This window comes from Panthera onca, chromosome A2, assembly GCF_046562875.1.
Source record: "Panthera onca isolate mPanOnc1 chromosome A2, mPanOnc1 haplotype 2, whole genome shotgun sequence".
NCBI classification, from domain to species: Eukaryota; Metazoa; Chordata; class Mammalia; order Carnivora; family Felidae; genus Panthera; species Panthera onca.
The window spans coordinates 95,646,865-95,672,081 of NC_138340.1; the positions used below are offsets into that span (position 1 = coordinate 95,646,865).

Genomic DNA, 25,217 nt, shown 5'->3' on the forward strand with positions numbered 1-25,217 from the left:
AGAGCCTGCTTCGGATTTTCTGCCTGCTTCAGATTCTGTCTCCCTCTCTCTTGCTCGCTCTCTCTCTCTCTCTCTCTGCCCCTTCCCCACCCAGTCTCTGTCTCCTCCCTTTCTCTCTTTCTCTCACACACACAAAAGTAAACATTTTTTTTAAATGCTAATAAACAAGAATTACCATTTTAAAATCAGAAGTCACTGGTATTGGGACACCTGGGTGGCTCAGTGGGTTGAGTGTCCAACTTCAGCTCAGGTAATGAGCTCGTGGTCTGTGAGTTTGAGCCCCACATCGGGCTCTGTGCTGACAGCTTGGAGCCTGGAGCCTGCTTCTGATTCTGCGTCTGTCTCTCTCTCTCTCTCTCTCTCTCTCTCTCTCTCTCTCTCTCTCTCTGCCCCTCCCCTGCTCGCACTCTGTTTCTCTATCAAAAATAACTAAACATTAAAAATATTTTTTTAAAAAGTCACTGGTATCTAAATTTTTATTGTTATTTCAAGTACATACTGTTGTATTTTTGTTACACTTCATTATATTGTTAATTTTTTCAAATACGTAGCATGAAGTAACCTGTTTAAATCTGTGGTTGCAAGTTTTTGAAAAAATCTTTTTTAGCTTTTAGTAAAACACGGAGGAGACTTGTTTGCTGAGAATGAGAATAAAGATACTCCTTGTGATTGTGCTGAAAAGCAGCACCACAAAGATTTGGCCCTCAATCTGGAATCACAAATGGTATTCTCACGAGATCCTGAAGCTGAAGAAATAGAAGCTGAATATGCTGCGTTAGACAAACGAGAGGTAAGGTGTTTTTTTTTTTTAAATAAATGATATGGATTTTATATTAAATTTTATTTTTTACTTTAAAATCCAGTTTGTGTGGTCTTCTCTGCAATATGCTTAACACCATTTCATCTGTATAGCCATAAGTAGGGGCACCTGGGTGGCTCAGTTGGTTGAGTGTCTGACTTCGGCTCAGGTCATAATCTCGTGGTCTGTGGGTTCGAGCCCCATGTTGGGCTCTGTGCTGACTGCTCAGAGCCTGGAGCCTGCTTTGCATTCTGTATCTCCCTCTCTCTTTGCCCCTCCCCCGCTCATGCTCTGTCTCTCTCTCCCTGTCAAAAATAAATAAACATTAAAAAAAAAATTTTCTATAGCCATAAGTATAAAAATACATCTAGAAAACCTGGAGGTGGTAACTGTCCTCTAAAATATGTTTACTTATATTTAAGTAGAGATGCTAATGTGTAATATGAACTCCTAACCATTTCTACTGTTCTAAAACTGCAGTCCTCCTGTTCCTCAGTCCTTCCTGTCTTCTAGGTTGCTCTTATCAACAAACATGCTTTGCTAACTTTTATCTTAAAAACAAAACAAAACAAAAACAGCAAAACAGTCACTCCATTGACCACTTTTTTCCCTCTCCCCCTTCAGTTGTAGCCCCATATCTCTGAGCCTCTTGCAGCGTGACTTTCCTCCTTTCTATTTTGTTGGAAGTGCATTTGTCATGGATATCAAGAGTTGCCATTTTGCCAAATCCAGTGGGTACTGTTCTCTCCCACTCTTACTTGAATTCCTCTGCAGCACTTGACACAATTGACCACTCCCTTCTTAGTGAAGCATTCTTCCCTTAGCTTCAGGGACATTGTTCTTTGGTTTTCCTTTAAGTCTTTCTTGTTTCAATAAACATTACCTCCCTCCACTGAATTGCTTAAACATAAATGGGCAAGCGTTTCAGTTCCTCATTTGTCCTTATATCCAAACAATCTGAGAATGTTGTCAATTTTACCTCCAAGAGTATAACCTAGATCCATTTACTCCTCCTAGTCTCTACTCCTACCTCCCCAGGCCCTCTCCACCCGAACCTCTCATCTGAGGTACTGTAACAGTTTCCTAACTGACCTCCTTCCTACTGTTTTGGTCCCCCTAGAATCCATTTTGTACACATAAGCTGGAAAGACATTTTAAAACTTAAATTAGATTATATAAATCTCTTAAATTACTTAGTGACTTTTCATTGTACTTGCAATAAAATCCAAACTATTCTCTCAGATATAAAACCTTATGGTCTCACTACTACCTATCCCAACATCATCTCAAACCTTTCTTCCCAGCATATTTTGCTCTAATTATAATACCTAGACTACAGTAAGGTTTTTGCATTTGCTCTTTTCTATATCAGAAATCTTCTCCCAGTTTTTCTTTTGGCTGACTCAGTAGTTCTTCAGAGAGGCAATCTTGGACTATTCTTTCCCAAATAGGTCCCTCTCCTTCCATTATTCTTTACCATAACACCCTACTTTTTATAACACTCATCACATGCTGTAATGATTTTGTTTATGTATTTATTCTTTTTTTTCCCCTTCTTTCCTATTAGATTGTCAACTCTATGAGGGCCAGAATCATAACTGCCTTATTCAACAGAGTATTTTCAGTGTCTGACACACTGCTTATACAGTGAACATCCATAGATGGTATTTCTTAAGTATTTTGAGCTTCAGTATTCCAGATTACCAAAGGAACTGAGTTTCTTGGAATTACGAAATTTATATTTTTTTACCCTTTGTGTCTCTTAAATTAGGTTATTTTATCGGAATGCTTTTTCAGGTTAAGTCACACATAGAAAGAGAGGCCAATGTCCTAAACACTTTCACATGGTAGTTAAATTCACACAGTAAGCTTGAGTAACTGTTATGCCCCCCTTCTTTTTTTAAATGAGGAAGATAAACCAGAAAATAGTTGAATAACCTACCAGGATCAAAGTGAGCTAAACCGATTCTTTGGACTTCAAGCCGAAGCATCTCTATTTGCTATACTGTCTGTCTTTTCATAATCTATCATCTTGAGTCATACATACATATATACATACTATTACTGTAATAATTAATGTAATTTAGTCAGAAGAAAATATTTAAACAGTAATATTCTAAAAATAATGTGATTAAACTGAAAAACATTTATGACTATATTTAGGCTTTTTATCAAAGATACTATCTTAACTTATAATTAAATCAGAAAAATAATAGTATTCATTATCAATGGACTTAAGATCTAAATGAATTTAATGTAACTATAATAAACTATTAAGTTAACAAAAAGTTACATAACAGTTTGATACTCATTATATAGAAAAGACTAGTATATATTGAAATTGAAGTATGCCAAAATGCTAATTATGGTATGGATAAGTTTTTTTACTATTATCATTTTTCTATTTTCATGCATTTCTTAAAATTTATAATGAGTATTTATTGCTGAAAAATGTAAAAAATTTCATCCTTCCTGACTCTACCCCACAGTGGTAACAATTTCTTGTGTGTATGTCTTGTTTAAGAAACATACATATGATATAAACAAACGTATAACATAGAATTTTTATTGCAAAAGGAAGGTCATTGAGTTCTGCTACAATATTTTTTTTCTGTAAAAATTTTTTTTTAATTTAAGTATAGTTGGCACATAGTGTTACATTCGTTTCAGTTGTACAAAATTCAACAAGTTCATATGGTATACAGTGGTCACCACAAATATATAGCTACCATATATCACCATACAATGCTATTACAATACCATTAATTTTATTCCCTAATAAATTAATGTGTACCTTTTATTCCCATGACTTATTTATTCCATAATTGGAAGCCCGTTTCTCACACTCCCCTTCACCCATTTTGCCCATCCCTTCACCATCCCTCCCTCTAGCAACCATTAGTTCTCTGTACGTATGTGTCTGTTTCTGCTTTTTTTTTTTATTCATTCGTTTTTCTTAGGTTCCATGTTTAAGTAAAATCATATATTTGTTTGTCTCTATCTGACTTATTTCACTTAGCCATAATACCCTGTATGTCCATCCAGTTGTTGCACATGTCAAGATCTCATCCTTTTTGTACAGCTTAGTGATATTCCATCAGGTATGTGTGTATACACCACATCTTTACCCATTCATCTATCACTGGATGCTTAGATTGCTTCCGTATCTTGACTATTGTAAATAATGCTGTAATAAACATAGGGGTGCATATATCTTTTCAAATTAGTGTTTTTGAGTTCTTTAGTAGTGGAACTACTCGGTAATACAGTATTTCTATTTTTAATTTTTTGAGGAACATCCATGCTATTTTCCACAGTAGCTATACCAATTTACATTCCCACAAACAGTTGCATGAGAGTTTCTTTTTCTCCACATCCTCCACAACTCTAAAATATTTTTTCAACTTAGCAATATATCGTGACCATCTTTCCTAAATCAGAATATGATCTACACATTTTAACCACTTACCTATTGATGAATATTTAAATAATTTAGATATTATTGATATTAAAAATAGGCTAAAGTGAATATTTATCTATTTCATATATATTTTTATCTAGTTGTGTCATTATTGTGGTTTGAAACATGGATCTGAAGCCATGCTGACTGGATTCATATTTTAGTCCTATGAGTGACATACTATGTGGCCTTAAGTAGTTATTCCTCTGCTTCAGTTTCTTCTTCCTTAAAATGGAGATAATAATGGTCCCTACTTCATAGAATTGTAGTGATGCTTAAATGAGTTAATACATGTAAATACTTAGAACATTGCCTGAATCATTATATGTTTTATCTAAATGTATGCTGTTATAATCATGGTCATCATATATCATTGTTACTGCATTTATATACATATTTTAAAAGTATATTCCCTATAAATTTGTAGAAATTGGTTTGATGGATCATGAGATGTACATATTTTATAGTTTAATAGATGTTGTTAGACTGTCCTAAAAGATTATATCAGTTTATTTTCTTCTAGTAGCATGTTAGAGAATTCTTTTCCACATATTTCTGCTAGCATTACATATTATCAGTGTTTTTATTTTTGCTAGTTTAGACAAATGGTACCTGTTTGAATTTTTTTACTTGACTATTCTGTAAATTGATTGTTCATTTGAGTTTTTTTCTTTGGATGGTTTGTGTGTTCTTAATGCTTTCCAAGAAAAGTTTGTGTATTTTTCTGTTTTCATTTAGGATATTCAGAGATGTAAATTTTTCTTACTCCGTGGCTTCTGAATTTGTTTAATGTTAATATTGTAATCATATGCCCCAGTTTTTTTTTAGTTTTCTAGTTTTGTTTTTAATCCTTATTAGGATCGTTTTGTCTGATATTTTATAATGTTTAAAAACAATACGTTCACAAACAAATACCTATACACAAATGTTTATAGCAGCACTATTCACAATAACCAAACGTTGAAGACCAAATCTCTATCAACAGATGAATGGATAAATCGTGAGGTATACATACATATACAATGGAATATTAGTCACAAAAAGGAAAGAAGTACTAATACATTCTACAATATGGATCAATCTCAGAAACATCATGCTATGTGAAAGGAGGCAGACACAAAAGGTCACATATTAAATAGCTCCACTTATATGAAATATACAGAATAGGTAAATCCATAGAGACAGAAAGCACACTAGTGTTTGCCAGGGCCGAAGAGGAGGAAGGACTAGGGAGTGACTACTTTAATGGGTATGAGGTTTTCTTTTGGGGTGATGAGAATTTTGGGAATTAGATGTATGTGGTAGTTGTACAACATTATTGAATGTATTAAGGCCACTGAAATATACATTTTAAAATTGTTAACTTTAAGTAATGTGTGTTTCATAACAATTTTATTTTATTTTTTTTTTTTAATTTTTTTTTTTAACGTTTATTTATTTTTGAGACAGAGAGAAACAGAGCATGAATGGGGGAGGGTCAGAGAGAGAGGGAGACACAGAATCAGAAGCAGGCTCCAGGCTCTGAGCTGTCAGCACAGAGCCCGACGTGGGGCTCGAACTCACGGACCGTGAGATCGTGACCTGAGCCGAAGTCGGACGCTTAACCAACCAAGCCACCCAGGCACCCCTCATAACAATTTTAAAAATAAAACCAGGATGCTTTGGTGGTTCAGTCGGTTAAGTGTCCAAGTCTTGGTTTCAGCTCACGTCATCTTCTCACAGCTAGTGAGATCAAGCCCTGCATGATCAAACCCCACATCAGGCTCCGTGCTGACAGCGAGGAGCCTGCTTGGGATTCTCTCTCTTCCTCTCTCTCTCTGCCCCTCCCTCGTGCCTACATGCACACACTCTCTCTCTTTGTCTCTCTCAAAATAAATAAACTTAAAAAAAAAGATAAAAATAAAACCAAACAAAATTGCTTTCTTCAGAATTCATTTTTATACTTTCTACTTTGACCCTGACCAGTGTTTGGATTATTCTGCCTATGCTAATAGTTTTATACAACCCACTATGTGGTTGTATTAAACTATATAATTAGGTAGTTTAAAAGATTCCTGTTCCAAGGTGAAGTGTTTTTTCTAGCTAAGTTTCTTGATTCAATTAATGATCTGAACAGTGTATAATATTATATCTCTGTAATTTCTTCTTGACACATTTTAATTAAGTTCTTTCCTTCAGATTAGTTTACAAATGAATAAAATCTACTTCTTCATCCCATCATTCAACAAAACTGTTGAGGGACATTCAACAAAACTGGCAGAGGGACTACTCTGCCAGACACTGTTTTAGGAGCTTGGAGATACATTGAGGAACAAAGATAAACCCCTGCCCTCTAGGTGCTTATATTCCAGCATCGATAGAGATGCACACAAATAAGCTTAAAAAGTAAATGAACACAGTTTGTGAGAGTGCTAATTGCTATAGGAGCATAAAAACAAGGTGTTGTGTTGGAGTGATAGCTGGGAAGACTGTATTTAATTTATATAAATCTGGAAAGGCAGAACAAAGAAACTAGTGGGTATTGGGCCTGGTAGGGGTCAGGCTCTGTAGGAGTAGCTTGTGTGGCTACATGTAGTAAATGAAGGGAAAACTGAGCAATATGTTGCTATGAAAGCCATCTGAAGAATCCCCTCTCCCAATTCCTCTCTAGGTCTTCTAACCCAGGAAGGCTCAGGCTGTTTTTCTGGCATGGAACCCGTATGATGGACATTGCCTTAGCTGGTTTAACCTACTGTGCAAGAGCAGCTGCCTTCCTCTTAGGTCAAAGTACAGATCAGGGTAGACCTTGTCTTAATCCCAGGGGAGAACAGCTGAGTAAGGAGCAAGGAAACTAAAACAAAGGGAAGGGTCCTAGAATTCTAAAGACTTTCTTTAGCTGTTCTTTACCCTTTCTCCTCCAGGCTAGGCTCATGGATCAGGTAATGAGAGATTGATATTAAGAGAAATTGGAAATACTCTTTTTTCCCTGAGTGCCTTTCACATCTTCTAAAATTTTAACAATTACCAATATAATTGAGTAAATAAGTACCCCCCCCTTTTTTTTTTCATTTTTAACAACAAGCATGTTTTACCTATATAGTCAAGGGGAAGCTGTTTTCATTGTGGAAAAACATAAAAACAAATTTCTTCTTTCATAAATCCTTTGTCATAGTTTTTTTCTGAAACAGTTTTTGAAGATAACTGTCACTTTATACTTTATATCAAAGGGGTACAGTTTGTATGTTGGGCTGTTTCGCGTTTCTTCAGTGGTATTTTGGTAGCAAAGTATGCATTGATGCAAAAGAGGTACTTTTATTCACTGTCTTCCTTTTTAAATTAGTTTCCGTTTTCTTTCTATGTATCAGTACTGACTGCTTTGAAGGTTATTGCTAGATTGTGTTTAATCTGAAAATAGAAGCAGTTTATCTTTGCAACAAGAAAGAGAAAGGCACCTTCATTTTCATTCTTCTTGCAGAAGAGAGGGCTAGTGCCCACTTGGGACTGAGCAATGTATTGAAATGCTTCACATGACCTAATTATAGTTCTGTTGCAGAGATTCAGAGTGAATATGTCACATGCCCATGAAGGCAGTATATCTTTGTCCTTCAAGAACTATTTTTCTTCCAATGTAACATTTTTAAGTTTAAAACTATGCGTTTTTTAAACTTAATATATGCAGATTGCTTTATAGTCTCTCTTTTTTAATATACATGTACTCAAAATTTATTTGGATTACATAAATGAAAGCAGAATGGTACCTAATCTTGGGGTGTCTGGGTGGCTCAATCAGTTGAGCATCCAATGGTTTCTGCTCAGGTCATGATCCCAGGGTCATGCTCAGGTCATGATCCCAGGGTCATGGGATTGAGCCCCACATCGGGCTCCACACTGAGCGTGGAACCTGCTTGGAATTTCTCTCTCTCTCTCTCTCTGCCCCTCCTCTGATCATGCACACACACTCTCTTCTTCTAAAAAAACGAGAGAGAGAGAGAGAGAGAGAGAGAGAGAGAGAGAGAGAGAAATATCCATTCTCATTGCTGAGGCAGGAAAGGTACCTGGAATCCCAAGTATAAACTTGGAATATATTTTTTAGAAGTAATGTTCTACATAGTGTGTAACTTCTATACTGGAGTGAATACAATAAATTTAACCATAAAAGGATTTCTTAAGTTTTTGCAGGGGAAAATGTGGTTCATAAATTAGTTTAAAAGCAAACTATACATGATAGTTGGGATTGTAAGGATCAGGAAAGTTTATCATGTCAACTGAGAAAAATTATCCCTATTGAATCGCAGTCATAGGAGGTTAAGTAAGACTTGGTAAAATGGTTTCCATGATACCAAAAAAATGAAGCAAGAAATAAAGGTAATATATTATTCTAAAATATCTGTAAATCAGCTAAAATGGATGAGGTTTGCTAATTAACCAGAATTCTCTAGAGACTGTGATACATGCTGCCAAAATACATTCTTAGTTCTTTGGAATTTCTACTGCTTTTTAAGCTATGGCCTTTAGTCTATGTTTACTGTAGTAATCTGGTTACAACTGTTTAAAGAATTGAAATACATGGGGGCGCCTGGGTGGCTCAGTCAGTTAAGTGTCCAACTTCGGCTCAGGTCATGATCTCAGGGTTTGTGAGTTTGAGCCCCACGTCAGGCTCTTTGCTGACAGCTCAGAGCCTGGAGCCTGCTTTGGTTTCTGTGTCTCCCTCTCTCTCTCTCTGCCCCTCCCCTGCTTGTGCTCTGTCTCTCTCTCTCAAAAATAAATAAACATTAAAAAAAATTTTATAATAAAAAAAGATTTGAATACATGTGTATCAATATTAATAATAACAATATTGAGTGAAAATAAAAGGAAATTGCCTAGTGATATAATGTTATGCCATAATGTTATGACAACCATATGTCAAATTCATGATAGTGATTTCCATAGGCAAGGATGGGGAGAGTTAGGGAAATGTAATGGGGAAAACATGTCACAGATTATTTTACTTTTATATAATCCCTCACCCCTTGTCTCTGAGGTTTCATTTACCTGCAGTCAACTACAATCCAGAGCAAATGATCTTCCTTCTGACATATCCTCAGAAGGTCAGTAGTAGCCTAACACTGTATCATAATGCTTATGTTATTTACCTCTCTTGATCTCATCACGCAGTTATTTAACTATCTCACACCATCACAAGAAGTGTGAGCACAGTCCATTAACATATTTTGAGAGAGAAGCCACATTCGTACCACTATTACAGTGTATTACAATTGTTCTTTTTTATTGATGTTAATCTCTTATTATGTCTAATTTATAAATTAAACTTTATCATAGGTATGTATATCTAGGAAAAAAAACAGTATATGTAGGGTTCAGTACTATCCATGTTTTCACAGATCAATGGTGGGGGGTCTTGGAACACACATTCCCCCACCAATGAGGTTTTGCAGGGGAGACTACTATATAAAGTTTTGCTTCTTTTGTTTCATTGTGTTTTAAAAAGGACTTGAGGGACGCTCAGTTAAGTGTCATCCTTTGACTCAGGTCATGACCTCACAGTTCGTGGGTTCAAGCCCTGCATAGGGCTCTGTGCTGACGGCTTGGAGACTGGAGCCTGCTTCGGTTTCTGTGTCTCCCCTCTCTGCTCCTCCCCCACTCATGCACGCTCGCGGGCCTGCTCTCTCGCCAAAAAAAATAAACATTAAAAAAAATTTTTAAAGGACTTGAAACAAGTATAGCAAAAACAGTAATTGTTTCTGAATAGTGAAACACTTGTGATTTTTATTCTTTGTTTTCTGTTAAAAGAAAAGATAAAGGATAACAAAAAAATTAAAAACCTGATATGATATAGTACCTATATAATGAAAACTAAGGAGCATTAACGAACACTTGAATAAACAGAGGTAATACGTTTGTGACTAAGAGCTCTGAATAGTATGGCATAGTCACTTCTTCCCAAATTAATTAATAAGTATCATGTAAACCACTAATAATCCAAGTTGGATCTTAATAAGTGTAAATGTTTTGTGGTTCAGTGGATAAACTCATTGAACACATATTTACACGTAATTGATTTGCTAAAAGCAAAGACTGGATAAAAACACTTAGAACTTTAATAATGATTATTGCTCAGTGGTGGTATTATAAGGTTTTCATTTCTAATTTTTATATTATCCAAACTTTCAAAGGTATAAAGTAAGTTTGTCTTGTCATTATAGTATGATACCTTTATTTTAGATAAGGTGCATGAACCTTGGCATTCATTCCACTTTCTAGCTTTTATAATAAGACCTGTGAAAGAGTAGTTTGAAGTCCATAGTTGTAGAACATATAGAACCTTTTTAACTTCAGTTATCAAACTGAAATAGGAAGACTGAATAAATGATAATCATATAATTTTGTTTCTAGGCATTTAGAATTTCCTAAGAGTATAACAGCCAATTTAACTTGATTTTCTTCTTTTCAAAGCCATATGAAGGATTAAGGCCTCAAGATCTTCGTAGATTGAAAGATATGCTTATTGTGGAAACTGCAGACATGCTTCAGGCTCCACTGTTTACTGCTGAAGCTTTACTTCGAGCTCATGGTAATGAAAAATGTCTTATGCTTCTGAGAACATGAGTGCCTTTTGAAACTTTTCAGAGTTAAAATATAGCCATTTTACTATTTCAGTATAAAACAAAATAGTTTGTTAAACAAGCCTAAGTTGTTTTTTGTGCAGTGGTTACTGCAGTATCCACCATCTTCAGAACATTCTATATTTTGAAGTATAAACTGCCTGTAAATCCTAGAGGGGAAATGGGAAATTTGTTTTTAAAAATCATGCTTTTAGGGGCACCTGGATGGCTCAGCCGGTTAAGCATCTGACTTCGGCTTAGGTCATGATCTCACAGTACATAAGTTCGACCTCCACGTTAGGCTCTGTGCTGACAGCTCAGAACCTGGAGCCTGCTTCGGATTCTATGTCTCCCTCTCGCTCTCTGCCACTCCCCTGCTTGTGTTCTGTTCTGTCTCTCTCTCTCAAAAATTTTTAAAAAAACATTTTTTTTAATTAAAAAAAAATAAAAATCATGGCTACTAAATCAGCTTAAAGATTGTCTAATTTTAGAAATGTGTCTGATTTAAACAGGATTGAAAGTTGGAATCTGTAGTCCTAGTACTAGTTTTGACATTAATTTTTACTAAAGTCAATGAAATATTTAACAATTGTGTTATTAGTACTGTCAGTTATATTTATTTTATGTAAAGGGTGTTTCTTGCCATGAAATGCACAAAGTGAAATTGTAGAGTCAATGCAGGAATATACTATCCCTTTTAAGGTTGTTTTGTTTTGTTTTGTTTTGTTTTGTTTTGTTTTGTTTTGTTTTTAAGAACATTACCAACTTAGGAAAAGTACTCAGCTTATTTTAAGTTTTCTGTGATATACTTAAGGCAGCCATTTTGGGAGTTGTCATATGGTGAGCTGGACCTTCTCATTGCACAGTTCATATTTGATATTTTGTCTCGTTTCAAAGTTAAGTTTTTTCCGATTTAAGAATTATTTTTAGGGCACCTGGGTGGTTCAGTTGGTTGGGCATCCAGCTCTTGATTTCAGCTCAGGTCATGATCCCAGAGATGTGGGATCAAGCCCTGAACTGGGCTCTGCACTGAGCATGGAGCCTGATTAAGACTTTCTCTCTCAGGGCACCTGGGTGGCTCAGTCAGTTGAGCGTCCGACTTCGGCTCAGGTCATGATCTCACAGCTTGTGAGTTCAAGCCCCACATCAGGCTCTGTGCTGACAGATTGGAGCCTGGAGCCTGCTTTGGATTCTGTGTCTCCCTTTCTCTCTGCCCCTAACCCACTTGTATTCTGTCTCTGTCTCTCTCAAAAATAAATAAACATAAAAAAAAAAAAAGATTTTCTCTCTCTCTCTCTCTCTCTCTCTCTCTCTCTCTGTCTCCCTTTGCCCCTCTCTCTGCTCACACTCTCCCTCTCTAAAATAAGATGGTAATAAAAAAATAAAATAAAAATTAGTTTTAAAAAGAGAGAGGTAAATAACTATTCTAGTCATTACTTGGCTTACCTATTTTAACTATAAATCTGTATCATCTATACTAAAATAGAATGTCAACTTCAAAAATATATGATCTTTTGATCAGAAGAAAATTTAAAATTCCATATTTCATCATCCCTTGATCATCACTATGAATAATTTGGAATATAACTCTCTAGAATCCTTGCCTTCAGTATTGAAATTTCCCACAGTTCTGTACTTGAGACTCTTTTCCACTTTATATGCCAGTGATTCTTAAATTTTCATATAAATAAAGATTATTACCTGGGAACTAACCAGAGATTCCTGGACTTTCCACAGAGTCCAAGTCATTAGGTGAGGGATCAGGCTTAAAGTAAGTGTTGTAGAGATGCCTACAAGTGGGCCACTCTCTGAGAAACATTGCTGCACACATTTATCTAATGAAACCCAAGATTTCAAAAACCACCCAAAGAATAAAGAGTGTATCTACAACCTGACTTTAATAAAGTATTTGAGAGGCACCTGGATGGCTCATTCGGTAAGCATCTGACTCTTGATTTCAGCTCTGGTCATGATCTCACTGTTCCTGGGAACAAGCCCTGTGTCAGGCTCAGTACTGACAGCACAAAGTCTGCTTGAGATTCTCTCTCTCTGCCCCTCTCCTGCTCACACCTCTCTCTCTCTCTCTCTCAAAATAAATAAACATTAAAAAAAAAAAAAAAGAAATACAACCTCAAATACTTCATTTTGTTAAGTTTGTTTATTTTGAGAGAGAGTACATACATGTGCACATGAGAGTGGGGGGAGGGGCAGAGAGAGAGAATTCCAAGCAGACTCCAGCACAGAGCCTGTCTCAGGGCTTGATCTCATGAATTGTGAGATCATGACCTAAGCAGAAATCAAGAGTCAAAAGAGTCGGACACTAAACCAACTGAACCACCCAGGTGCCCCAAGGTTTGCATTTCTAAATGTCTGTTTAACAATTTTCTCCCCATTCTAAGGATGTTCACACCTGAACTCCTCTTTTTTCCCATTGTCTTGATACATGAGTATCAACATTCATTAAATTATCCTGCCAGAAACTTGAAAGTCTACTTTACTCCTCCATCTCTGTTAAATTTGGCCACAATCTTACCATTTCTCTTAAGTGTCTCTCATCCTCCTAGCATACCCACCCCCACCGTCTCTAGCTCTTTCCATTCCCAATTCCCACTGTCACTGACTTAAATTCAGGCTGTCATTAGTTTCCATCTAAATTGTATTCTCCTGAGTCCTGGTCTCCCATGTTGCCATTCTTCTTTCACCCTATTAATTTTTCATATTGCCATTACTGTTCTTTTAAAATTCACATCTGAGCATGTCACTGCCTTGCTGAAAAATCCTTCACTAGCATTCCACAGACTTAAAACCATCCAGACTCTTTAGTAGACCTTTATGACCCAAATTTCTTTACCTGAACTGTCAGTCACCCCATTCCTTTACTTACGCCTTCTTAATTAACCATGTCTTTCAGGAAGCCTTTTCTGCTTATGTGTTCCCAAGTCTGCACTGAGACCCTTCCTGTCTATTCCTACTATATCTTCTGTCATACACTTAGAATACAATGTTATGATAATCTCTTTTTTTGCTTTTCCTGGAGCTTAACCTGGGAAATACAATATTATGATAATCTCTTTTTTGCTTAACCTGAGATCTCTTAGAGGATAGCTTTTATTATTTTTTGTTTCCAAAATATCTGACATACATTAAGCCCTCAGAAAATGTTTACAGAAAGAATAATACATAATAAGTACTATACCTGAAATGTTATTTATATATACATTACTCCTGCACATATTGCATTGGCTAGAATTCGGTCACTTGGCCACACTTAACTGCAAACAGCAGTTCTGCACTGCAGTATTTTTTGTGTATTTGTAGCCATTTTTGCCTTAGGAATCTACAATCACCTAGATAATACAATGTATCATAGCTCCAAGTCACAATATAGAGAGAATCCAAGGCTAACTTTACCAATAATTTTTTAAAAGAACATTTTCATCTGTATCTGTTTACCTTATATCATCAAGTATTATTTAATAATCAACTCCATTTTTACTCCATTGATATTTTCCTGTTACTTCTTTTACATAATAGGGATCAGTTCTAATAAGGTGATATCTAATTGAATTTTCCTATTTGGCATTTATCTATTCTGTGATAACTTTCTTGATAACTTACTTACATATTCTGTATTTTACTTCCCTATTAAGGAATAAAATAGAGGCTAGCGGGTTTTCAAATGGACATCTCTTCTAATTGTTTGGGTAGTATTGGTGACAGTGACATTTGACAATCAAATAATATTTACAGATATAAATGATGTTAGAGAATAAAATAGTGCACAGAGCCAGAGTTTATACTAATTGCTCTCAAAACCTGAATAGGCTTTGTTTCAGAGCTATTAAACTGAACTATTTGGAAGATTTATAGATTATATCCTTGGTCACATTCACTCAGCTTTACACAGGAAAATAGATTTGAGCACTATATTATCTGTTGTCAAATTTAGTCTCAAAGTAATGAAGTTGATCTAGATTAAGCATAAGACCGAAATGTTGAGCAGTATTTGCTGAGAAGTAATTGAATTTTAAGGAGGACTCTGTTAGGAATACAGAGGTCATTGTCTAAGTATTGCCTCATTAATACAAGTAATACATAATTGAATGCTACCTAATAAGAAAATAAGTAAAATTTACAAAATATGAGACCAAGGCTAATTTTGTGCTTAGAGTTCATTTACATTGAAGTATTTTTTTAAGCTCCTTTGGAGATTCGTCATGTTCTGTAGGCAATTAAATGTCAGTGGCCTATATCTTCTCAGTCTGCTCTCTTCCTAGGATATTATATCTTCTCTCAAGGTTTGTATAGGTATAGATTTTTCCCTCTGGACTAGACTTCTTAGCTCCACATGTTTATACATAATTGCCTATTTTAAAGCATCTCTAGGATATCTCAGAAGCTTCTTAAACCTCAGTATGTCTAAAACTAAGATCATTCTCTGGTAGTCCCTATTTACATAGATGGTATCAACCAGCCAACTGGATAAACCTGGGACGCCAACTTTGGCATATCTTGTCCTTCAGACCCTATGTGCTGTCATCACCAAATTGTCACTTTCACCTTCCATGTCTTAAACTTCTCTCTTTCTCTTTATCTCCACTGCAGCCACCTGGCCCTAGCTTCATCTCTCACTTATACTACCCATTACCATCCTATTTGGACTATCTTCTCTCTACTTCTGCCCTATCCAGTTTCTTTGTTTGTTGTAGTCACAATGATCTTTTCAAATCTGATTGTGATAACCTGTCCTTCTTAACCCCAAGCTCTACTTTTCAGTGACTATCTATCACTCCTAAGCTGATGATAGAAGTGTTATTAAAAAGTCTTGCATGATCTAGACCCAGCCTATTTTTTCAGCCTTATCTCATACGATGCCTCCCCTCTGATCTCCATGCTACAGCTACATTGACCTTTTTTTCTTTTAAGAGACGCTTTTTTTTTTTTTTTTTAAGTTTATTTGTTTATTTTTAGAGAGAGGCAGACAACAGGGGCAGGGAGGGGGCAGAGAGAGAGGGAGAAAGAGAGAATCCCAAGCAGGCCCCGCACTGTCAGTACAGAGCCTTGATGCGGGGCTCAGACTCATGAACTGTGAGATCATGACCTGACCCAAAATCAAGAGTTGGATGCTTAACTGACTAAGCCACCCAGACGCCCCTACACTGACCTTTTTAATTTCACAAGAATGCCATCTTCCCTGCTACCACAGGGTCTTTGAACATGCTGTGTACAGCCTGTCTAAAATGTCTCCCCCCCCCCCCCCTTTTATTAGTTAACTCCCACTCATCCTTCATTTGTCCACTCCAAACTGTTTCTCCAGCGTCACCTTCTCTGACTCAGATTCTCTCCCTCTCCTCCATGGCACTCTGACGGTGATGATTCTTTTGTTATTGTATTGATTTTTTACTTCATGTCTTTCTCCTTACTAGACTATAAGTTTCATAAAGGCAGGAATCATGCCTGATTATTCCTCCCATTGTATCCCTACTGCCTGACAGTGCATATAAAAGACATTTAGTAAATATTTGCTAAGTGAATGTTATAGAATCCAAGCAGAATCTGTGCTGAAAAATATTTCTAGTAGATAAAACTAAAATTTAGCATACTTAATATCTGTTTATAAAAATTATAGTAGTTCTCTCTTTTTCCTTTATTAAAAAGTGACATAATGGATACTTTGGAAAATAATCCTACTGTTCGAAGAAAAGTAATTTTAACTTTTTAAGTAAGTAATGACCTATCAAAACACTGATGTCCATGTAGCAACATTTCCTAGAATGCACTCATACAGTTTTTTTCAGTTGTTAGATTTTTCTTCCTCTTTGTAATCTGATTCCTTTTCCAATCTTGTTTTCCATCTTTTCAAACCACAGTATGATATGCTATAACTTTACAGAATTGCTCATGTCTCTTCATTATACTTCTGTGCCTTTTCACAAATGGTTTACACAGCCAGAAACACACCCAGTCTATCTGTATTGCACCTCTGAGTTATAATAATTATGCTGTTAAACCACCAAATACACTGATTTAATATGGTCGGAAAAAGTCTTGCATAGGAAATTCCTATAGTTCTTTGTGTTAGAGCTGTAAAATTGTATAGAATGGGCCTACGTTGAGTAATTGACTCTAGAATGACTCTTGACCCTGTACTTCACTGTGCTACAGTGGAAAGAAAACAGGTTTTGGAATTACAGAAATTGATTTCAAATTCCTCACTATCTGTGTGAGCCAGAGCAAGTTACATAACTTTCCTGAGTCCTGGTTTCTTCACCTAAATAATGATTGAAAGGTTTGTTGGGAGGAATAAATTAAGTAATGTCTATAAAACAGCTAACAAAATTGGATGTACTTATTTATTATTTTTAATGGGTTAGTTTTTATGGCTCTGGACCTTATAACACACTTCACTTGGCTATTTTAAAAGTGTTCATAGTAAGGGAGGTGCCTGGGTGGCTCAGTCGGTTGGGCGTCCCAACTTCAGCTCAGGTCATGATCTCACCGTTCGTGAGTTCGAGTCCCACGTCAGGCTCTGCGTTGACAGCTCAGAGCCTGGAGCCTGCTTTGGGTTCTGTGTCTCCCTCTCTCTCTGCCCCTCCTCCACTCACGCTCTGTCTCTGTCTCTCTCAGAACTAAATAGACATTAAAAAAAAAAAGTGTTCATAGTAGGAAGATCATCTTTAGTTCAGTCAGATGTGAACTCAATACAGAATTTATACCTAATTCACTAAAACTTTATAACCATAATCCCTTCAGAAGTTTCTTCTGCTCTCAAGCTGTATATCAAATGATTTTTGGACTTATTGTTGACATTTTGACATGTTTATAGTAAGCTGTCCAATCATTTTACCACTTGACACTGGTGAAACCAGTTGCAAAATTTACATATTTTTCTTGAAAAGAGTAAAATGGCTAAATGAAACCTATGCCAAAAAAAATTTAGTAACTTCCAAAAGTGATGAGGCATTTCTTTTGGTTATTAGAAATGACTAGGAGTTTTGTGATATTGGTAGATATTGACATATTTGTAAACCACAGTAGATTATAAAAGTTTAAATTCTTGTTTAAAAGTATTAGTGCATATAGCATACCTGAATACTCATTTGCAGTTACTACTTTCATATAGAAGAGATAGCCTATATCACTTTAATTTATCCTCTTTTGTTATTATGAAACTCTTAAAACATCACCATATTTTCTGTTTTTTGAGAGCTATCTATTCCATTTTTCTTAAAGACTGGGACAGGGAGAAATTACTTGAGGCTTGGATGTCCAACCCAGAGAACTGCTGCCAACGATCAGGTGTTCAAATGCCAACTCCACCACCAAGTGGGTATAATGCCTGGGATACGCTCCCTTCTCCAAGAACTCCAAGGACTACACGTTCTTCTGTCACCTCTCCAGATGAAATAAGTTTATCTCCTGGGGATTTGGACACCAGTTTGGTATGGTTCGGTATTCAGTGTATTTCCCCTAATTTTGTGTTTAGTCTTTTAACTTTTAACTTATTTAATGTTGTTTCATGGAACCTTTTAGATAAATTCTTATAATTGAATCCTATACCCTTCTTAAAGGGTTCAGTTATTTCACCCTTTGGTAAGTATTTATTATCATAGAATATTTTGGTGATCTCTGAATTACAGATTGAAAAACAAAAGCTCTTCTTTTCTCATTTCAAAACAGAAAAGAGTTTGAGAAAGCCATCTACTGTATTTTTACTTAAAATCTCCAGGTGTTTAAAGTTTTAAACACACCATGCTGAAATATTAAAAGTTGAGTTTATGTAGGCACTTTAAATAAAAAATATGAAAACGCTTACAATAAAATATTGATAATTATGTATTTGTTTCAGTAAAGCTTCTTGAGTGTATCATCTAGATTTCCATAGTAAATGTTTGTTTTTTATTGAGAAACAATACTGCCATTGTCTGCATTTTTAAATGGCATACCATTGTTATGCTGTTATACTCAAATATGTGATAAAAATGAAAGTATTCTGGGTTTTATCTCGGCTTTCTCAGAAAACAGGATCCTACTTCTATAGTTTGCATCTGTAACATTGGAATGTTTGCTCCTGATAAGTCATTGTTTAGAAGATACATAGCCTTGCATCAGGGTTCCCTGGGTAGAAATCCTTAAATTGCTACTCTAAATATCCTGAGTTTTTAATGTTGAAAACACAAAGTTACTCTGTTTTTGTAGATTTTCTGGGATGAGTATGGGCTAAAGAACATGATATTGAAATGGTTATTTTGCAGTGGACAATTTGATCTTGACCTGAGTAGATTTTTTTAATTTTTTTTGGACCTGAATAGACTCTAATGGTTTGTTTCTTATACTTTTCTTCTCAAATGGATAGTTGCATTTGGGAAATTTGGAATTTAAGAGTTTGACTTGTACATTAAAATATTTAAATCCCTTAATAGTTTATAATGAAGTAGGCATGGTATTTGGTATTCAGTCAAAAATAGGTGTTCTAACTTTAACTTCCCTTATAACTATGAAACACTTAACTTTGTAATTACTACAGTAGCATTTTTGTATTAAACTAACAAACGAATGAATATATTGTTCTCTCTACAAAGTATAACTTCATTTAAATCACTGCTTTTCTTCATCTCCAGTGTGACATTTGTATGTGCAGTATTTCTGTATTTGAAGACCCAGTGGATATGCCCTGTGGACATGACTTTTGTAGAGGATGTTGGGAGTCGTGAGTATATGTGCAGCTTATTAGTATTTCTTACTGCATGACAGCGCTCTGATTTGGTAATGAAATTGCTTGCTTTTGATATTTAATGATATGGATTATTAATATCGGTTTCAGAGTTACACTGAAATATACTTTACTACTAAGGAAGAATTCTTTTTTCCTTATTTTTACATCTTCCCATTTATTAATACAGTAAAATCATTTAATTTAGTAATAAATGTTATTTCACTTAATGTAAGGTACTTCTGGTAACAAAGCAGGTATGCATAAATAAGTTTCCTTAGTATTTTCATTTATATTACATCTAATGTAAGTTTCAAGCCTACACCTAAATATCAAGAATAACTTTTTTTATATTCCAATAATTTGTAAACATTTGTTTATGCTTTCTCTAAATTTTTTGTGACAAGCAAATAGCCTTGAAAATTTGTAACAAGATGGATGTTTAAAATCCCTTCTTAGGGGCTCCTGGGTGGTTTAGTTGGTTAAGCATCCAACTTTGGCTCAGGTCATAATCTCGCAGTTCATTGGTTCAAGCCCCGCATCAGGCTCTGTGCTGACAGCTCAGCGCCTGGAGCCTGCTTTGCATTCTGTGTCTCCCTCTCTCTCTGCCCCTCCCTTGCTCTCTCTCTCTCTCTCTCTCTCTCTCTCAAAAATAAACATTAAAAATTTTTTTAAATCCCCTTTTAACCTATTCAGAGTTCAATGTCTCTTCTAGACATGGTTTGGGTATATTTTAAAAATGGGAAATTTATTTTGTTTCTCATGTTTATTTTTGTTCTCCTTCCCATTATCTTGCCAAGAGTTATACTTTCTTTCCATCCATTAACTTTGCTCTAATGTCGCACTTTTCAAGAGAGGTTTATAAACAAAATGAAAGAGAAGATCAATGTAATTAGTGAGCAATACAATAACCATGTTATCTCTGGAGCACATAAATCTACTGATTAATGACCTAGGCAAAGCATGTCATTAGTATTTAAGGAATCTTAAAAATCAGAAGTTTTCAAAGTATTATTTTTCATGGAGTACCAGGTACCAAGTATAGGGACCTGGGGAATACTGTGTTGGGTGAGAGAGCAAGAACCTGAGCAAATTTTCTGTTTTTCTTATAAACAGATTTTTTTAAACAAATTTTGTTGGAGTATAATTGACATATGATAAACCACATATTTAAAATAAATAATTTGATAAGCTTTGACAAATGTACACACCCATGAAACCATTACCACCATCAAAATAATAAAAATATCCATCATCCCCCAAAACTTCATTTCTCCTTGAAATCCCTCCAGTCCTCCTTTCTGTCTCCCTCATTCTCTGCACACCCTCCTGCCTCCAATTTGTAGACAACCACTCATCTTTCTGTCATTCTGGTTTTGAGTACATTTTGTTTTTTAAGTCAGGGTATAGCGCAAGATTTCATTTGGAGGGGGAAATACTGCTTCTTAAAAAGTCAGAATAAATGAGACTACATGGTCGGGTTTTTTTTTCTTTAAACATAGACTAGACTCTAATTAGATAAGATCAAATTAGTACAGGTAATACAAGCAACCTAATTGGTAAGGGTCAGGGTTTACAATCCAAAGCTAACTTTGACCTAGTTCTGGATGCAGAAAATCTTCCACACGTACAATACTTTGTTTAGCTTAATTGTTAACTCTGTTGCATTAGGGAGTATTTTCTGGGTTCTACCAAGTTTGCTACTTTGGACCTTGGTTTCTGTGTGAAAACTCAGCCTCCCCAAGGGATTTACTTGAATTTTTTTGAACTTCCTTTACCTCCTTCGCCACACTTCTGTCACAGGAACCATCTCCCATACTCATCAGACTAGCCATGGGAAGTTTATGGTAAGATTTAAATTTGAAAGATCTAATTATTATTTTCTGTGGTACTTTATCAACCTACCTAGGATTCCCCTTCCATCAGCCTGCCAGTAGTTCTTGTGAAATCAAGCAGCAGTAAAACAGGTTCTAGGTTGGGTGACTTATATGTTGATAAAATCATTTTTAAATTAAATGTAGCCCTTTCTAGGCATATAGAAAAGAAACTTCTTTGTTTAATAAGGTTGGAAGAATTTTAAAAGATCCTTAGATAGTTGAAAAACCTTTCAATTTATTTCACTCTTCCCTACCCCATAATGTCATCAATCCAGCCAGGTGCTTGGAAGCATCTACTCCGAGGGCTTAAATGAAAAAAAAATTATTTTCTACCCAGCCTAGAATATCTTCCTGCTACTTATTAGTTGTTAATTTAGCTAAGTGGTAACCTCCTTGTGCCTCCATTTCCTTATCTATAAAATGGTGATAATAGTACTTCATAAGATTGTTGTCAGTTTACTGTCAAATGACTTAATGTATGTAAAATACTGAGAATGAACAGGGCCTGGCACATAGTTACCACTTGATAAATGGTAGTTATTGTTATCTTCCTAAGGGTGGGTAACCAACAAGATTAAAATGTAAGTAAAGTTTGCCCCAGATTTCTCCCTTTTATTAACGTTCATCAGCTCCATGTTCCGCTCATAAATTTAGTGGGAAATTGTATCTTGATGAAGATTAATAGCATGGCTCACAGGGAAATGATCTTGCTTTCAGTTGAGATCTTCTCAGTTCTGTCATTTAAACCCCCAGAGATAGTTCAACCTGCTCTGATTAGAGTACATAAAATTCAAAACATCATCATATAGGAACTGTAAGCAAACAGTGCACTTTCACAGGAGACTATTAAGATATATTCAGCTTTTCAGGGAACTTATTCATAGCTAAAAGGAATAATAACCCATTATTTATGTGTTAACATAAATAACATTTACTGTGAGTAATTAACTATTTTCAATTAAAAAATTAGAAGAGTCATGTTGTTTTGCAAATCTCTTTAATGTCTAGCTTAATAAAAGACAGCTGTACTCCCATACCTTCAGTCTATAATAATATATTGTTTTGGTTGACATATATAAAGAATATTTGGCTTCACAAAGATGTGTAGATGGAAAAAAGAGAAGTATATTAATAAGTTTAGATACTCTAATATACATCATACTGGTAGTTTCTTAATGGTTAGCTGCAGTATAAAATCTGAAACCTTATCAATAGATTTTTTTTTTTTTTTTTGGTAACTCTACATTAAAATCTTGGTCTGTCTTGCACTGCATCATTTTGGAAAATATTGATTCACTGGGTTATGTAGATCTTCCAGTGTTAACATATTTCACTACACATAAATATAGTAAAAAAAAAAAAAAAAAAAAAAAGCACATTAATTACTGTCATCACCAAACTCATCAGAAAAGTCTCATATGTGGAATTTAAAAAACACAACAGATGAATATAGGAGAAGGGAAGGAAAAATAAAAACAGAGAAGGAGGCAAACCATAAGAGGCTCTTAAATACGGAGAACAAACTGAGGGTTGCTGGAGGAGAGGTGGGCAGGGGGATGGGCTAAATGAGTGATGGGCATTAAGGAGGGCACTTGTTGGGATGAGTACTGGGTATCATATGTAAGTGATGAATCACTGGGTTCTACTCCTGAAACCAATACTACATTGTATGTTAACTAACTTGAATTTAAATAAATAAGTTTTTAAAAGAAAAAAAGAAAAGTCTATAAATATTGGGAGGCTGTCAAGTTCACAGTAGCATTAAGAATTTTTCAAAATTCTAATTTTTATGTGAAGTCTTGAACTTTATCATTGGCAACAAATACTGTCAACTTTTTTCCTTGACATGACAGGCTCATTTAATTAATTTTCTAAATAAATAGTGTTCAAATAAAAATAGCATTCCATGATAAAAGTAGGTAGGTCCACTTCTGAATTGAACATTTTCCTAAGTACTTGTCCCCGAGACAACTAGCATGGTTTGGTATGCAGCAGAAGTTCCTTATGCTTACTTCCCATTTCTTTGCACAGCATACCCAAAAGATGTGTACTTGTGGGCTAAGACTTACTATAATAAAATAAATAATAAAATTTATTAATAACCAGTAGTTCATAATTATTACATCAAGCCTATTCTTAAATGAAACTGGCTTTTTAACTACAAGTGTGAAGCAGTGAAGAATATAAAGTCTACCAGTACGGTTTTAGCACCACTGCCATGATTCTTGCTACAGCATCAGCAGTTTTAACTGAAAAACAAAGTTTTAATACCATTATGAAACTAGTTTGGACCTCATAAACCCCCTGAAAAGTCTCAGGTCCACAGATCACACTTTGGGAACTGCTGCTCTATAGCATTTCCCCTAAACACTTCATCCATCTTTATTTCTGTGAAATTGTTTTTCTTGACACAGAGTATATACAGGTAATTTTTAATTAGTAACTAAGGCACAGAGTGGCCTTCTGTTGACATACATCAGTTTTGTGGAGTGTGTGTGGTTTTTAAATTATACTGAGAAATAGAAGGGAAGATTTTAAACATGTTGAATTTTAAATGCATATGAGGCATTTAAACAAATATTGTGTGTAGTAAAATCTATAGCTAAGGAGAGATATCTGGGCTTTAAATTTCGGAGTCATTAGCATATAGGTGGTAGTTTAAGTTAGGAGTATTTTTAAAAGTTTTTTTAATGTTTATTTTTGCGAGAGTGCAAGTGGGGGAGGGGCAGAGAGAGAGGGAGACACAGAATCTAAAGCAGGCTCCAGGAACTTGAGCTGTCAGCACAGAGCCCGACACGGGGCTCGAACCCCCAAACCATGAGACCTGAGTTAAAGTCAGACACTTAACCAACTGAGCCACCCAGGCACCCCAAGTTAATATTCAGATCACCCAGGAAGATTGAATGGAATGGGAAGAAAAGAGTTTTGGTGTGAAAACCCTAGAGAACGTAAAAATCAGTGATCAGAGGAGTAAAAGTCACAGTGAAAAAGATGGATAAGGAGCAACCAGAAGTACGAAGATAATGCCAGCAGAAAAAAATAAGTCCTAGAAGCCAGAGAAAAGAGAGAATCTGAAAGAAGGAACTGTTTAGCGGTGTCTGATGCTCCAGAGAAGTCAATGCAGATAAAAATTGAGAAGTCTTGAATCCTTGGGCTAATGGGTAGTCTTATGGCCTTGTTGAGAGGTGGCCATTCAGTGAAGAGGTGACAAAAGCCAGAGTGTTGCAGGTTGAATGGGATGGACTTGAGGAAGTAATGACAAATCATCAAACTATTTTGTCAAGAAAATTTGATATGAAAGGAAAGTAGAGCTAAAAAGGATCATTTGGTTGAGAAATGTTTCAGGGTGGGAAAAAACTTGATCATATGTATTGTGCCAAGGAAAAGAGCCATTAGGGAGACAGAGAGACAGAAAGACAGAAACAGAGACAAAGAGGGGATAGGTTTCTGGATTGTGCAAATTCCAGAGCTGGCCAGAATATTTAAGGATTAGCTTGGGGGTGAAGAAGGAAGCCCTCTTTCACTGAAGTGAGAAGGCAGAGACAGCTAAAGATACGGCTAGGTCTGGGGTATGTTAGAAAGGGTATTAGGAGAGGGTTCTGGGGGCACCTGGGTGTTCAGTAGGTTAAGCATCAATTCTTGATTTCAGCTCAGGTCATGATCTCATGGTTCGTGGGTTTGAGCCCCATTGGGCTGTGCTGACAGTGCAGAGCCTGCTTGGGATTCTCTCTTCTTCCTCTCTGTCCCTTCCAGCACATGTTCTCTTGCTCTCTTAAAATAAGTA

At 35.7% G+C, this 25,217-nt stretch overlaps 1 protein-coding gene across 2 annotated transcripts in view; it reads left to right on the forward strand.

Moving 5' to 3' along the window:
• ANKIB1 (ankyrin repeat and IBR domain containing 1) overlaps positions 1 to 25,217 on the forward strand; it is a 142,502-nt gene that overhangs the window by 71,910 nt on the left and 45,375 nt on the right. For both annotated transcript variants that reach the window (XM_060632433.3, XM_060632431.3), the window contains exons 4-7: positions 608 to 790; positions 10,695 to 10,812; positions 18,077 to 18,285; positions 19,465 to 19,553. In XM_060632433.3, the coding sequence (XP_060488416.1) occupies positions 608 to 790; positions 10,695 to 10,812; positions 18,077 to 18,285; positions 19,465 to 19,553 (599 nt within the window). The remainder of the gene's footprint in view (positions 1 to 607; positions 791 to 10,694; positions 10,813 to 18,076; positions 18,286 to 19,464; positions 19,554 to 25,217) is intronic.